The sequence below is a fragment of the Antechinus flavipes genome, chromosome 1 (assembly GCF_016432865.1).
Source record: "Antechinus flavipes isolate AdamAnt ecotype Samford, QLD, Australia chromosome 1, AdamAnt_v2, whole genome shotgun sequence".
NCBI classification, from domain to species: Eukaryota; Metazoa; Chordata; class Mammalia; order Dasyuromorphia; family Dasyuridae; genus Antechinus; species Antechinus flavipes.
The window spans coordinates 223,391,343-223,408,066 of NC_067398.1; the positions used below are offsets into that span (position 1 = coordinate 223,391,343).

A 16,724-nucleotide genomic window follows, 5' to 3' on the forward strand; every position below is an offset into this window, starting at 1 on the left:
CCTAGTTGCTGCTGGACATGTAGACCCTGCTAGTCATCTCCATTTGAAGCTTCTTTCTCTTATTACTTCTCAGCTTCATCTTTTCAGGGTCACTTTGTATGCAAAAAAAGAATAAGCTACCAGTGAATTAAGGGTATACTAAGTGAAATTATTGAAAGGGAACAAGTTGACTTTTGCATGGTGACCATTATATAATTCAGGAAAGCTTTAGAGAATATAAGATCTTCACTGTGCTTATTTCTTGTTGACTAAAAGTAGAGCAAAACGTCTCTTTTGGGGTTCTCCAACAAGTGGTCTGCCATGAATGTGTGTGTGTGTGTGTGTGTGTGTGTGTGTGTGTACATGTGCACATGTACTATCTAAAATACCTTAAAAAATCTAATGAGAAAATTTTATTTGATCCTCTGATTATTTATATCAAATGAGGCATAAGGTATGCTCAATAAAAGCTAAAATGCTCAATAAAATATTTGCCACAGTTATTCAGGAAATTCAATGACAAGTTCAGATTGAGGAAGGATGTTTTACAGATGGTAAAATCATCCAGATGCCTATATTTGCAGGTGGTATTATGCTGATAGCTTCAAACCCTGGAGCATTTCAAATCTTCTTAAATAAGATCTATAATCATTCAAAAGAGTTTAATCAAACTATCCACATAGGAATAAAACAAGTAGATAAAGAATGGCTATTCAACATTATGATTTGCAATTGTGTAGATAGTATAACCTATAGAAATAGTCTATTAGCACATATATCATTAATGGAAAGTGCAAATGGACAATAAGATAAACTCAGAATTGAACAAGAATAAGACTACAGACTAGATTGTTTGGGGGAAATTGGTAATTCCAACCTTTTCTTTGAAATAAAAATCCATTTAAAAATTCCAGCATTGTTCTGTTTATATTGTCTTATAACATATGTCTGATCATATATGTCTAATTCATAGAATGCTACAATTTCCAAAGAATCAATGGCACATCAGAAGTAACTTGTATAGCAGGAATGATGTAGAAAATGTTGTAAAGGAAAAGCATGACCAGGAAAAAACAAACAACATGAGAATGAGTGTCATTAAGCCCCATTGCTTTCATGCGCTTGGTATTCTCAAGTAGGAAGAGAGAGTTTAAGGAGAACTTTTACCATTCTGGGTGGATCTATTACCATAAATTTATAGAAGGACATGGATAAAAGCTATACAAATTGGACATGTATGACTAGTTTGAAGGTCATATCACTGAATGAATGCATATCAAGGCAATTATTAAACTTGTATTATATGCCAGATATTGTCATAATTAGAGGGAATACTCAAATTGGAGACAACTGTAACAGTTGCCTATAGGTATTAGTGACTGGGTTAAAGGCAGGAACATATTGCATTTGTAGATCATAAAAAGTTGGGAGGGGTAACTAATGCCCTGAATGACAGAATCAGGAACAAAAAAAATATTTGGACAGGCTAGAATGTTGAGCCAGATTTAATAGAATAAAAAGGATGAGTTATATTTTGCACTTGTGTTGTAAAAAGAAATCAGCTTCATCTAAGTACAAAATGGAAAGTGTGACTTAATAGCAGTTCATCTCTAAAAAAAATTATAAGAATTGTAAGCTAGATGTCTAATATAGGTAAACAATGTGCTAATGAGGTTTTAGCCTCCATTGAAAGGCATTCTAACTAAGACTGGGAATAGTCTGCCCAGGTCAGATCACAAATGTATCTTATTTAATAAGGCGAGCTGGGTAGAGTAGTTCATAGAGCACTAGGCCTGGAGTTAGGAAGATCTGAGTTAAAATCTGGTCTTAGACACTAGCTGTGTGATCCTGGATAAGTCATTTGTCTACTATGTCCCTCACTTTCCTGTTATGTAAAATGAAAATGATAATAGTACTAACCTTCCAAGGTTGTTTTGAGGATCAAATGAAATAATAGTGTTTTGCAAACTTTAGAGCCTTATGTAAATGCTAGCTATTATTATGACTATTATTATTTTTACTTGTTGAGGATCATAAAATCACAGATTTACATTTGGATGGGATGTCATCAACTATGTACACTAACCATTACCTAAAATGACTGCCTTCCATAATGTACTTTTCACAAGTGGCTTTCCAGTGATTTTTGTTTCTATTTAACTGGATTAGCTGACTTTTGAGATCCCTTACAAATTCAAGGGTAGGTAAATTTATAAAAAAATTTTGAGCAAAAGCAATTTGGAAAAAAAAAAGGAAATAAAATTTTATAAATAATCAAAGTATGTGACCAAATATTGAAACCTGTATAAATAACATTAATAAATTGAATGTATTAATCTTCTCAGTTTGAAAAATTAAGCAATGTCCTTACATTTTATATTTGCATTTACATTGACTAAAAAATCTCCATCCCCATTCATGTTATTTTCATTATGCATATTTTGTCATTTCAACAACTTTTTATTATATACTAAAGTGTATTTATTGTTTTGTATTCTTTGTAGTTTCCCATCACCCTTAGTTCTTGGAATTGGACAGGTAAGTGAAACAAACTAATTTCTTATCTATTGGTAGTATTGCTGGCAAAGTCTTAAATGCTTTTGTTTGTAGAATAATAGAAAACTAATGATCCGATTTTAGAGTGGATTTTGAAATGAAGTGTTTGAAATAGATGATTTTTAAGTGTCTTCTAGCCCTAAAATTCTGAGATAAAATCATAGAATAAATCTTTGGCAACGGAACCATTCTCTTGAAAGAATTCTAATGAATGAATTGGAATTCTAATTTTTAAATTGACTTCAATAGCGAGTCTATTCAATATCTTAAATTCTGGCACTCCTGTGTTACCAGGATCTTTTTTTTTTTTTTTTTTAGTAGATCTTGGGATTTTAATAGTATAGGGACTACCCTCTGGGGAGGCACTTCCTCTTTCAGTGCCAAGCTGTGTTTTCGTAGAAAATTGCCTGAGATGATGCAAAGTTAAATGACTTGTCTAAGATCACATGGCTAGTACTCATCAGGAAGACTTGGACCTAGTCTTCCTGACTTTGAAGACATATTTCTCTTCACTATATTATACTACTTTTGCATGACAAACTTAATATGAAAAATGAAAATATAATCATCTAAATAAAAATCTTTAAAGTAGAATTTGTTGTAAAAATGTTAAAATATCCAATAACTTATACTGAACCACAAATAAAACCTTTATTATCCAGTAAGGGTTCCTCTTTTTCCTTCTCCCAGAACTTAAACTTCAGGATTGCATATTAACCCAGTCTGAGTGAGACTTCATTTTCTATATTAGTTGACATAAAAACATCCATAATCTGGTTATATATAGCTAAAACAGTATAATTTATTTGTACTAAACATTGGGATGTACTTTTCCCTGAAAATCTGGCTTAGATAAAATCTGATTATATTCTAGAATTGTTAGTAATGAAGACAACAATGAAAGTAATGATAAAAATGATTAAAGCACCCGTTTTTCTTAATTTCTTTCAATTCATTTTCAAAGTAAAATGATAAGATTTTAGATAGTATTTTAAAATGTACAACATACTTAATATACATTATTTTTTTAGGCTTCACATCAAACTTGAGGTAGGTGAGGTAATATTGTTTTTATTTTACAGATGGGGAAACTAAGTCTCAGAGAAATTGTTTCTTGCTTAGGGTCACACAACTAATATCAGAAGCTGTATTTGGACCCAGATCTTCCATACTGCAAGTCCAGTGCTATGTTAACACTTATAGAACACTTGTCTTTAAAATAATCTTATGAATCTATTTTCTATAATACTGGTAGTCTGAGTTTGTGTTCCAAGGAGCAGTAAAATTAAGTACAAAAGGCACATCACCAAAACCCACCCTTCTTCTGAATTATCCTTTTACCAGTACCAATACTGCTATTTACCCAAGTTTACAATCTCCTTATTGTTCTCAAATTTTCACTCACAGTCACCTTCCATATCTAATTAGCTGCCAGATCTTTTACTTCCAAATTCTATAACATCGTTCACATATGCCCCCTTTTTTCTACTCACACAGTTGCCCTGTGTGACCCTGATTCAACTCCTTATTACCCCTTGTAGTGACTAATACAATTGTTACCTCATTACCCTCTCTGCTTTGAATCCTTACCACTCCAATCCAATGTATATATATCAAGGGCAATCTCCATGAGGGTATTAAAAAAAGCAGGCAGACTGTCACAAGTAATGTTCTACAGTAAAACATATCACACAATTGTTTGAAAGATATAGAGATGTTGAGAATATAAGCTTCCACTCTGCTTTTCCTTTGTTCATTAATTTAAAAAAGCATTTAAGTACATAAATTTCACTTACTTAAAATGAGATTTCACTTCCCACTTTCTAACCATACCATTGCTAGCATACATGACACATAATGGCACTTAAATGATTTTCTTTCATTCACTCATTTGGTGAGATTTCTATATTTCTTTTCTTTTCATGAGAATCTCATTTTCCATGTAGCACCATCCTTGAAATTTAATGAATATAGAGAATGGTGGAATAGAAGTTGGGCAGACCTGATTTAAAATTCCACTTCAGATACTTACTAGCTATGACACAAAGCAAGATTCTTTAACACTCTCAGTTTTCTTATCTGTAAAATATGGATATTATCTGTACCTCCTGTCTCACAAGTTTCTTATGAATATCAAAATGAAATATTTTTCTTTTTTTTTAGCTTAAGGACTTTTTTATTATTATAGCTTTTTATTTATAAGATATAAGCATAGGTAATTTTTCAGAATTGACAGTTGCAAATACTTTTGTTTCAACTTTTTCCCTCCTTCCCCCTACCCCTTCCCCCAGATGGCAGGTTAACCAATATATATTAAATATGTTAAAGTATAAGTTAAATACAATATATGTATACATGTCTAAACAGTTAATTTGCTGTATAAAAAGAGTTGGACTTTGAAGTAGTGTACAATTAGCCTGTGAAGGAAATCAAAAATGCAGGTGGACAAAAATAGAAGGATTGAGAATTCTATGTAGTGGTTCATAGTCACCTCCCAGAGTTTGTTCCCTGGGTGTAGCTGGTTCAGTTCGTTACTGCTCTATTGGAACTGATTTGGTTCATTTCATTGCTGAGGATGGCCAAGTCCATCAGAATTGATCATCATATAGTATTGTTGTTGAAGTATATAATGATCTTCTGGTCCTGCTCATTTCATTCAGCATCAGTTCATGCAAGTCTCTCCAGGCCTTTCTGAAATCATCCTGCTGGTCATGAAATATTTTTCTATACAGCATAGCATATGATAAACCTTAGAATGCCATAAATGACCTTTATTCTTACTATCTCCAAGCTTTCATAGTTCTAAGACTTATCTCACAAGGTAGTTAATTATTAGGTAGTTATTTATTAGTTTTTAAAAATATATTTTATTATTTTTTTGTTTTTACAACACATAGTTTTTGCACCATATGTTTTCCTTTTTCCTTTCACCAATAATGATACATGATAACAAAGAATGAAAAAGAGAAGGGGAGAAGAAGTTTCTTACATCTAGTCAACATATCAAGTAAACCTGACATTATATACAGGGTTGTATATTAATATTCTCTTAACTCTGAAAAAAAAAGGGACAAAGGCAGGGTGGTGGCTGGGGTTGTGGGGAGAAATCACTTGATAAATTTTATAGTCTTATATAGCCATCTTTTATTATTGGTGGTGGCCCCTACCATACCAATATATCATAGTTCTTGTAAACTTTGTGCACATTGGACCTGAAACAAATTCTTTTGGGCTAGGAGGAATATGTATGTATATTTTTAATTTTATAAACATGTTATATAACATATATATTTATCATATATTTATATAACATTGTGTATATATATATATGTACTTGAAATAAAGGAAAAGTTTTAAAAAACATTTTTGTTATAACAAATGACTTATAGAAATAATATGCCTGGAATGATCAGAGCAAAAAAATCTCAAGAATTCGTTATTTTTCTTCATCTCACAATTGTCATAATATTTGTTTATTATAATATCTACTTTAATGATTTTTAATGCTTAAGAATTCTTTCATGCATTTTACTGGTATTTCTTTCTCTTTAGATGGCAACCACCATAGTGATACTATATGTATCTAAGTTAAATAAAATTATTCAGTTCCCTGATTTTAACAAAAACGTCCCAGTGAAGGTATGTAATAAAAGTACTTCTAGTTGTTGTGGAAAGCATGTGAAAATGTTAGAGAACATAGAGTGAAGTGGAGAGGAAGAACTCCATAGTGGATTTGAAAACTGACTTCAGAGTTGGGAAGACCTGTATCAAATCCTGCTTCTGACACATAAAGACCTTGTGAACTTGGCAAATTACTTAATCTCTCAGTGTTCTAGGCAGCTTCCCAAGACTTCTAATTGTAGTGTTGTAGCTGCCTGCATTGGTAGAAGGACTCCCTCATTTGAGAGTTTCATATATCAATGAAATCATATGTCTTGCCCCTATTCCTATATCTCAGTTTTTCCAATCAAACTATCTCACTTACCTGGGACTTCTGTGGATCTTTGAAGTCAGACACAAGCAATGGCAAATCCCCTTAAGTTATGTGATGGTGAAAGTAGATTCCTGTGTTCAAATACCTTTTACTGTAGCAAGTGGAACAGGGAAATCTGGAACTCTTGCATCTAAGTGAATAATCCAAAGTATTTTAAAGGAAACAGTACATTGTTTTTTATTTTCCATTGTGGACTGATTTGGATTTCCATTGATATTCACTGTCTGCTTTGTATTGTTATGTCCCTATTAATATGGCAGATTCAAATATCTAATCTGTATTTTATCAACAAATCTATACATTCTTTCATTTAAAAAATTTCTACCCCATAGAATGTGGATTTTCTTTCTGGACAGAGTTCATGGCAAAATGCCTGAATCTCCTTTAGCTTAGATATAGTAAGTCTCAATACTCTACTTTTTCTAGTTGCTATGCTTAGGGGTAAGCAGGCATAATTGGTACTGCTCTGAGTCTTCTTATCTGAGCAGAGCTTGGCCAACCTGGAACTCTAATCGGTGACAATCAAATCTACAACGTAATTGTTACAGCCCATGCCTTGGTAATAATTTTCTTCATAGTAATACCCATTATGATCGGAGGCTTTGGTAACTGATTGGTACCCCTAATAATTGGAGCCCCTGATAGAGCATTTCTCCGAATGAACAACATGAATTTCTGACTGCTTCCACCATCTTTCCTTCTCCTTCTGGCATCTTCAACAATTGAAGCAGGCGCTGAACAGGATGAACTCCTTTGCTGTTGAAATCCAGATGGTATTTTGGTTGATTGGTTTGCATAATGATAACTAGACTGCTGACTATGATAGAATTCTTAGTTCTAATTTCTTTTAAGACTCAAACCTTGAAGGCAAATCTTTTATGTAAAATTGTTACTTTCTGTTGCAATCACTCCATATTTGGAACTAATTCTAGTGACATGCTTTAGTGATTTGTTTTAGAACAAAACACCTCTAAATTGCAGGGTCCCTTTCTATGAACAACAAAGGAAAGTGTGTTGACTCTGTTGCTTGTAGTTCAGCTAAAGGCAGCAGCAGCAGCAGCAGCAGTAATAATAGTGTGGTGATGGTGATGGTAATGGTGATAATAGCTGACTTTATAGGATGTTCCAAATGTCTTGGGGCAATTTAAATCAGCAATCTTAAAGCTGATTTACGACATTTTGAACATCTTGTATAGAACTTCAAAGTTTTCAAAAAACTTTATATACATTTATATATGTATATACACATCTCATTTGAGTCTTAGAACAACTCTCTGAGTTAGAGCATATAGGTATGATTATTTTTATTCTGCAGATAAAGAGACTTACAGACATAGAGACAAAAGGCTTAAAGAGGTCAAGTGGCTTGTCCATAGTCACATATTTTATAGGTACAAGAATTGCCTTGTCAACAGCTAGTAGGTGTTAGAAGCAGGATTTTAATCCATGTATTGAATTTGTTATTCTATCCATTATACCATTAAGCTTTATGTTGCCTTTGCTTAAAACATTTCTCATACTTGGTTTTTGTGATTTTATGAAAGACTAAGGATTTTTTTCCTTTAAAAAATTGCAAAAAAAATTGCCTGTAATTTATTATACATCTCATTTTCTTTAGTAGCTTCCTAACAATAGCTTAAGTAATAACTCAGTGGATTCAGGAGACTGAAGTCCAGTGTGTCAAAACTGTGCTGCTAATACTCTATTTAACCTTGGCTATATCTTTTAATGTATCTAGATCCTTTTGGTTCCATCTTAAGAATGTGGAAAATCATAAATTGTAAAAGAGGATACAACTGAGGGCATACTTTGCAAGGATGAATACTCAGATTTGGATAACTCAGACACTGTGCTGAGATGGCAAGATCATGGCTTTAACTTATATTTAGTTTCCTCCCTTCCTCCCCTACTAGTTGTGATTTTAACCCTAGCTAACAATTTTAGAGATGCATATTCTTGATTTCATAGCAAACTTTGGGAAAGAGTATAAGATGAATCAATACAAATCTATGATCATTCTTGGAAAAATACATTCTTCTCCATTGTTGATGTATGTTTTGGAGTCATATTTATATTTTTAAAATGTTACATCTATAATAACTACCACATTTTCATTTTTAAAAATTGCAGCTATTTCCTCTGCCTCTCCTTTATGTTGGAAATCATATAAGTGGATTGTCAAGCACAAGTAAACTAAGGTACAATTAAGATTAAATGTAGTTCAGACTATTTTATGTGTTATTTGTTTGTTTTTTAGGTATGGAGAAGAAATAATCAAAACAATTTTATTTGAATTACATGGGAGAGAGTGTTTAGACTTATGGTTTCATTGGTTTAGGAATTGCCTGATATATTAACTTCTTCTACTGAAAAAGATAAGAAACTATAAATTATATCTTAGAAACTGGGGTCAGTAGTAGAATTTGAACTCAGTTCTTTCTGACTTGACTCTAAGGTAGATATTTTATCCATTCTCTAAAATTGCCTATGTTAGGTTGAATATAGAGAAACCAACATGCTATATTTTAAAACATGAAGGATACATTTTCAGCTGATTTACTTGAGTTAACTTTATTTTATTTTATTTTTATTTAAATTTTTTTTATTATAGCAGCTTTTTTTTTTTACAAGATATATTCATGGATAATTTTTCAGCATTGACTCTTGCAAAACCTTCTATTCCAGCTTTTCCCCTTCTTCCCTCCACTCCCTCCCCTCGATGGCAGGTAGACCCATACATGTTAAATATGTTAAAATATATGTTAAATACAATGTATGTTTACATATCCATACAGTTATTTTGCTGCACAAGAAAAATAGGACTAAGACATAAGGTAAAAATAACCTGAGGAGGAAATCAAAAATACAAGCAGACAAAAACATAGGGAGTGGAAATGCTATGTTGTGGTTCACATTGAGTTAACTTTCAAAAAATTTTAACATCCAAATTTTAATTAAAAATCTAGTTAATCTCTTTTTGAAACATATCACTTATATCACTCAGGTTCTCTTATGTAATTATAAAACTAAGCTTCCTAATTGTCCTTCCCACCCCCATCTCACCATTTTATAAAAGCAAGAAGATTTTTTTCAGTTGTGCTAAATGTCAGTTGTGTTATTTAGAAAAAAAAAGGCTAAATGTCAATCTCAGTGAGATTTCTAAAGTTTTAACTTATATTTGTATATTAACAGCCATCATTAGTATTCTAATGATAGAATCCACAGACATTATCAATTTGCTTGTGTAGCATAAAAAACATTAACTCTGGTTCAAATCATGCCTCTGAAATAGTGTGATTTTGGACAAATCATTTTTATGCCTTTCTGTAAAATGAGAGGGATTAGACTAGATGACCTCTGAGCTCCCTTACAAGTTTTGATCTGTGACTTAATTAAAAAGTGCTGTTCTCCCAAGTCTAAACTGAGGACAGCATGATGCTGGGAAGTTGTCATTTACTCATGATTACACAGTTGCTAAGTATTTGAAGTGAGATCTCCAGAGTCCAAGATCCATGCACCTGGATCCACCTTGTCAGACTGCTTCTCTATCTGTGAAAATAGTGGTGGTGGAAGAAATAAAAGATTAAAGAAAATGTGGAAAAATAATTTAGAACATTGAGCAGCCAGAAAATGGAATAAGGAAGGTACAGAATGACTCTAATGGATATAAAAACACACAAATCTTTAAAACTATTTTATTTTTCCAAATACATGCAAAGATAATTTTTAGCATTCACTTTTGTAAAACCTTGTGTTCCAAATTTTTCTACCTCTTCCCCCACTTTCCCCAAGACACCAAGCCATCTGATATAGCTTAAACATGGAAGCACACAAATATTGATCTAAAAATCATAGAATTGGAGATGATGAGTGACCAAAAGAGTGAAGAAGGTACACTTGAAACTTTTGGCACTTAATCAAATTCATAGTTATCATAGTTGAAATAGTTGAGTTAGCTAGTTGATACAAAACCAAACCAAAACCTTCAAACAGAAATCCCTAGGATCTTGTTACTTAGTATCCAAATATAGCAAATAAGTATACAAACATTATGTTGTAAATTAAAACACTTGCTTGTGCTTGTAACCACATAACCCTGAGCTTCATTAATACCTACATTAATAGTAGTAACATCAATGATACATGATAGTTTTCATGTCAGTTTCACATAGATTATGGGAAAATGATTGTCCCTAAGAGACTAGGAGGAATACCCAATAAAATGAAAATGAAATTAACAGTGAAGTAGAACTTTCCTGAAATAAATGGTTATAGTGGAAATACAATAGATCAATAAAAAGTATACAAAATGTGTTCATTCCCAAAGTAAAAACAAAATGGCAAACACATTCAAAAGGAGCTTGCTCATAATAAAGAAAAAATAAGATAAAAATTTGAGTGGAGAGGTGAAAATCTAATTGGAAGCAAAAGAAAAGTAAAAAATATGAAACAAGGTAAAAAATGAAAACACTTTTGAGTGTCAGAATGGAAAAAAATAAAATATTAAATACAAAATATTTAAAACTAAATAATTGAGAAATAAAAGTGAATGGACAAAATTCCTACTAGATAACATCAAAAAAGTTCAAAATCATTACTAATAATATCCAAGAAAATATTAAAATAATCTTTCAAAAATAATAAAGCAAAAATCTCAGTAACAGATAAGAAAGTAACAGAGAAAAAATTATCATTCAAAAATGAATTTCCAAGGATGAGATTCCCACATGTAAGGTAGTAATGGGGTGGTGAGTATTCATGATTATATAGTGCAGATCACAAGGTGTCCCACCTGTAAGAGGTATGGTGGCAGCCTCATTTATGCAAGACCAATTCTTTCCAGGTTGCACCAAAACTATCTCCTTCATTTCTTACTGCATAATAAATAGAATTGTATCACATTTATGTGCTGTAACTTGTTTAGTCATCCCCCAATTTGTGTGTATCTCTTCAGTTTCCAATTCCTTGTTACCACAGAAGAGCTGCTATAAATTTTTTTGAACATCTTTTGTTAGAGTATGTTTTGCTTAGTACTAATCACTCCCTTAATCTTTTTATTATCTGTTTTCTTTTTTCTTTTTGATTTTCTGGTCGATAAAATGTATTTCTGTACCCAACTCTGTGTCTGCATTTTTTTCTCTTTTGAACAGTTTAAAACAATGTGACATTTGAGTATAATCAGCTCTCTTTTCCTGGTTTGTATAGACTTGTTGCATATCTTGATTGTTCAAGATGATTTTCTCTATTTTTCTCTTTTCCTTATCTCCTAGCATATTCTTCTTGCTCTTCTTTTTCATTTTTAAGATTACCAAAACATAACATACATAAATTAGACTCCATGTATGATCCCTGAGTATGATAGTACTTCGAGGAAAAACACATATCATTTCCTTATATTAGAATATAAGCAGTTTATCTCTCTTTTTAAAGTTCCTTATGATCACATATGCTTACATTTTAACCTTTCTTTAAACTCTTGTGTTTACACTTCAAAATTTCTATTCAGTTGTAGACTTTTTCTCTCAGGAAAACTTGGAAATTCTTTCTTTAAAGGTCTACTTCTTCCCTTATACAGAGTTTTACTAGGCAAATTATTCTTGCATATAATTCCATATCCTTTTCCCTTTTGGAATATTATAATCTAATATCTTCACTCCTTTACAATGGCAGCTGCTAGATAAAGTGATACTGATGTGGCTTCTCACTACTTCAATTTTTTCCTCACTGCTTACAATTTTTTCCTTTGATCTAGAAGCTGTAGATTTTGGTTATAGTGTTCTTGGTTATAATATAATGTAATAACCACAATCCATAGTGTACAAGTGGAAATCTATATAAACAAGAAAAAAGGAGAGTTGATAACATTTGAACCTCATACTCTTCAACAGAGGGAAAAATACATATATAGATTTGGGTACAAAAATACAATTCTTAGATTTCATTTTGAGATTACTTTCAGTAGGTGGACTGGTTGATTATTTCTATTTCCACTTTGCCCTTAGGTTTTTTGACATCTAGACAGTTTTCTTCTTTCTTTTTTTCTTAACATTACTTTATTTTCTCCTCATTTCATGTAACAATAATTTTCAATATACATTTCAACATTCAACATTCAATAAGATTTTGAATTCTAAATTGTTCTTCTTTCCTCCTTTCTTTTCCTCCCAAGCAATCTAGTATGGATTATAAATGTATAATCATGTTAAACTTAATTCCACATTAGTTATATTGTGAAAAAAGAAACAGAACAAAAGGGAAGAACTACAAAAAAAGTGAAAACAGTGTGCTTCAGTTTGCATTCAGATTTCATAGTTCTTTCTCTGGATGTAGACAGCATTTTTCATCATGAGTCTTTTGGATTTGTCTTGATTCTTGTATTGCTGGAGAGCTACTTCTATCATAGTTAATCATCATACAATGTTGCTGCTACCATGTGCAATGTTTTCTGGCTTCTGCTCATTTCACTTAGCATCAGTTCTTTTAAGTCTTTCTAGGTTTTCTGAAATATGTCTAGGTAAAGTTGGAAAGATGATAATCATTAAGTTTTTTTTTTTGATCATGGCTTTCAAGTTAACTTGTGATTCTTAAAACTCTTTCTATATGAACTAATTTTTTTTTCAGTTCAGTTGTTTTTCTTAATAGCTGTCATATTTTCTTTTCTCTTTTTTAGTCTTTTGACTTTGTTTTAATATTTTTTGTTGTCTCATGGAATTATCTTTGGTCCATCTGATTTTCAATGAGTTTGTTACTTGGGTAAGGTTTTATATTTTTTTGTGCCAAGTTATCAATTCCCCTTTCAAATCTTTCTTCCATAGTTCTCATTTCTTTTCCAATTTGATTCCTTCTAATGCTTTCCTTTCATTCAAAAGAAACATTCAAAATTCATTAAAATATTTTGCTTCTTCTTTTTTAGGAATTTTAGTTAAACTTTTACTCAAGTTTTTTCTTTGAAGTTTTGTTTATAGATATTTTAGAGCCATTTTTTTTCTTTTGGTTTGTATTTTGAGTATTCTTATCACCATAAAAGCTATTTAATGGTGGCCATTTAAAAAATCTGTTTATTTTTCCAGCTTCTTGATTTTGTCTTTTTTTTTTTTTTTTTTTTTTGCTTTTTGCTGAGGCAATTGGGGTTTAAGTGACTTGCCCAGGGTCACACAGCTAAGTAAGTGTTAAGTATCTGAAGAGAGATTTGAACCCAGGTCCTCCTGATTTCAGAGCTGTTGATTTTGTCTTTTTATATTAGGCTCTGTTTACTTCTGGTTGGGAGAATGTCTGGACTAATCCTTTCTCTGAAAGAGAAAGGTATTGGATGTTTTTATTCCAGGTTCTTAGGGATTAGATTGGGGACCTGAAATCATTCAGTGCTCTCAAAGTGGCAGGATGTTTGATTATTGACTTAATTGTCTACAAGTTCCTGGGTCTGAGCAACATGTCTTCGGGCTTGCTCAGATTGGCGTTTCAGTAGACTGCTGCTTAACTCAGGAACAGTTAGCTCACTGAAAAACCCTGCTGGTTCAGCATGATAGAACTACAGGCTTCCCTGTGGTTTACTATTCTTGTTCTGATTATTCTTCTCTGACTCCATTCCAGAGGTCAGAGCCACTCGGCAACTTGATTGTTGCTTAATGCCTAGCTTAGAGCCCACAATTGCTTCTCTCTTTACAGGATTATCATTAGGTACACATTTTTTCATTCTGTTCTGGATTGATGACCTAACATTGTCTGATGAGCAACAGAGCTGCCAGTAAGCACCAATTCCTGACCCCTGCCCAAGTTTTGGATTTGGGACCCTTTCTTGCATGATGTATATTGACTACTTGGTCATTTCTGACTAGACTCTTTCACTATATTTCTAGACCTCTAAATCTGTGTCCTTTTGGTTGGATGAATTACTTTATCTGATTTTTTTTTCCCCTTTGGATTTTCTAATCAGGACCTAGCTTGTAATATATTCTAGATCTTTGTGAAAAAATTGTAGAAAGAAAGATTAGATATACTTTTTTCTGCTACTCTGCATTCTTGACTCTATGGCTGATTGATGTTTTTATATCATTTTATTTCCGAATATATCCTTCCCCCTCTTTTTTCTAGGAAACCATCCCTTATAAGATAAATTTTTTTTAAAAAGAAGAAAAAACAGTTAATCAAAGCTAATTAATATACTTCCAAGTCTGTATATGCATAATTCCACACTTAAGAGTTTTCTACCTCATCCAAGAACAGAAAGAGGTTCATTCTTTCATCTCTTTTTCTGGATCACACTTGGTCATTGTAATTGGTTTTTTGTTTTGTTTTGTTATTGTTCTTTCCATTTACACTGTTGTGATCATTGTGTATGTTGCTTTTCTAGTTCTGCTTATTCCACTGGTTATGCGTATTTATAATTTTCTTTATATATGCATTTCCATCCTTCTCAAATTTCTCTGGGTTCTTTTAAAGAAACGACACAGTGATTACATACAAATGTACTAATTTGGTTAATTGTTTCCCCAATCAATGGATATCCACTTTGTTTCTAGTTCTCTTTTGTAACAAAACATGCTGATGTAAATGGTTTAGTGCACATAGGACTTTGTTTTTATCATTGACTTCTAAGGAAGGCATGGGTCTACTAGTGGAAAATAGATGTCAAAGTATATGACCATTTTCATTACTGTATTTGTGTAATTTCAAATACAATTGAATCAAAACTTCCCCAAGAATGTATTACTATACTTGTTTTTCCATAAATTATCTCAAAAGGTTCATTTCTATTTTGTTGTCAACTTTGTTAGATATTAGGAGAAACTTCAAAGTTGTTTTTGATTTGTAGTTTTTCTTATTAGTGATTTGGAGCCAAATTTCATTTGATTCTTAATTGTTTACAATTCTTTTAAGAATATTTGTTCACGGCTTTTGTTCTTAATTATTTGTTCATTACATGTCCATTGTAAAAGAATTTTTGGTCTTATTTGTATGAGTTCTTCAAAGGGCTTTTAAAAAGTAAGACCAATAAACTTTGTCAGTCTTTCTTAAAGCAGATCACTAGGAAGCAAAATCCTGAACATTCAAAGGCTATATCTTTGGGCAGAAATAACAATTAGTTAATGAGTATGGTGTCCTTAAGAAATGAAGTTTAGCATGGTTCTTTACTAAGAAGCAATTGATGAGTGAAAGAGGTATGAGATGTCTACGTGGTGAAGATGGTGGAACTTTTCCTCTAAAACTGCTTTCCTTGTCACCCAGCTTATTTTGAGATGATGCAATGGGTAGAATACTTGTTATGGAGTGAGGGAGACCTGAGTTCAAATTTGGTCTCAAACACCTACTAGTTGTATGATCCTGGTCAAGCCTCTTAACAATTGTTTGCCTCAGTTTCTTTAATTATAAAATGGTATAAAAGCAATAATAATTGCAGGGTTATTGTGAAGATCAAATGAAACATTTGTAAAACTCTTAGCACAATGCCTAGTATTCTCTTCCTCTCTTACTATTCTGCTTGTCCCCAGTCCTTAAAACTCCAACTCTATCTAAGAAATGCAAATTCAATATGCTAAACATAATCAAAAGATAAAGCTGTTGTAGGAAAAAAAAGTACAATCTAATACATTCTAAAACCAAATAAAAATCATTCTTGACTGTCCATAACCTTGGTCCCTTATAATAGAGACAGCACAAATAGTTGAGACTTGTCTGTCTCTGGAGTCAAATCTGAGTCTATGTGCCTAGTGATAATAATGATCTGGCTTTAGCAGTGTCACAGAGACTTGGCACTTTACTATCAAATTTTAAAATTTGAAATTTCATTCTTCAGGATTAAGATATTAAAATTTTTTAATGAAATAAAGAAAATATTTTAAAGGAATTAATAGTTCTTCTAAAAAAAGAGTAAACCTTTTTCAGAGGTTTAATTTTTTTTTGCATTCTTAATTATTGCTTTTTTTATATTGCAAGTATTTTATTGAAAGGAAAGAAATCAGTAACTATGGTTGGCTTCTTAAACCATTTAAAAATTTTTCATTTTCCCTAGTTACATGTAGAAAACAACATTTTTTGGGGGAGAGTTATATGTGTACATTTGTATTTTTCCCAAAAGGGGAAAACCACGAGAAAAAAAAAACAGAAGGAAAAAAGTGAACATAGCAAATGTTGATTTACATTTAGTTTCCATAGTTCTTTCTCTGGATGCAGATGGCATTTTTCATCCAAAGTTTAT

At 31.9% G+C, this 16,724-nt stretch overlaps 1 protein-coding gene across 2 annotated transcripts in view; it reads left to right on the forward strand.

Moving 5' to 3' along the window:
• Positions 1-16,724, forward strand: part of SLC35D2 (solute carrier family 35 member D2) — a 58,955-nt gene that overhangs the window by 15,193 nt on the left and 27,038 nt on the right. Inside the window, exons 2-4 of one of the 2 annotated variants that reach the window (XM_051996840.1) lie at positions 2,484-2,517; positions 6,088-6,174; positions 8,660-8,727. The exons of the other annotated variant lie outside the window; for it this stretch is intronic. Of the exons in view, the coding sequence (XP_051852800.1) occupies positions 2,484-2,517; positions 6,088-6,174; positions 8,660-8,727 (189 nt within the window). The remainder of the gene's footprint in view (positions 1-2,483; positions 2,518-6,087; positions 6,175-8,659; positions 8,728-16,724) is intronic. 2 annotated transcript variants of the gene reach the window in all.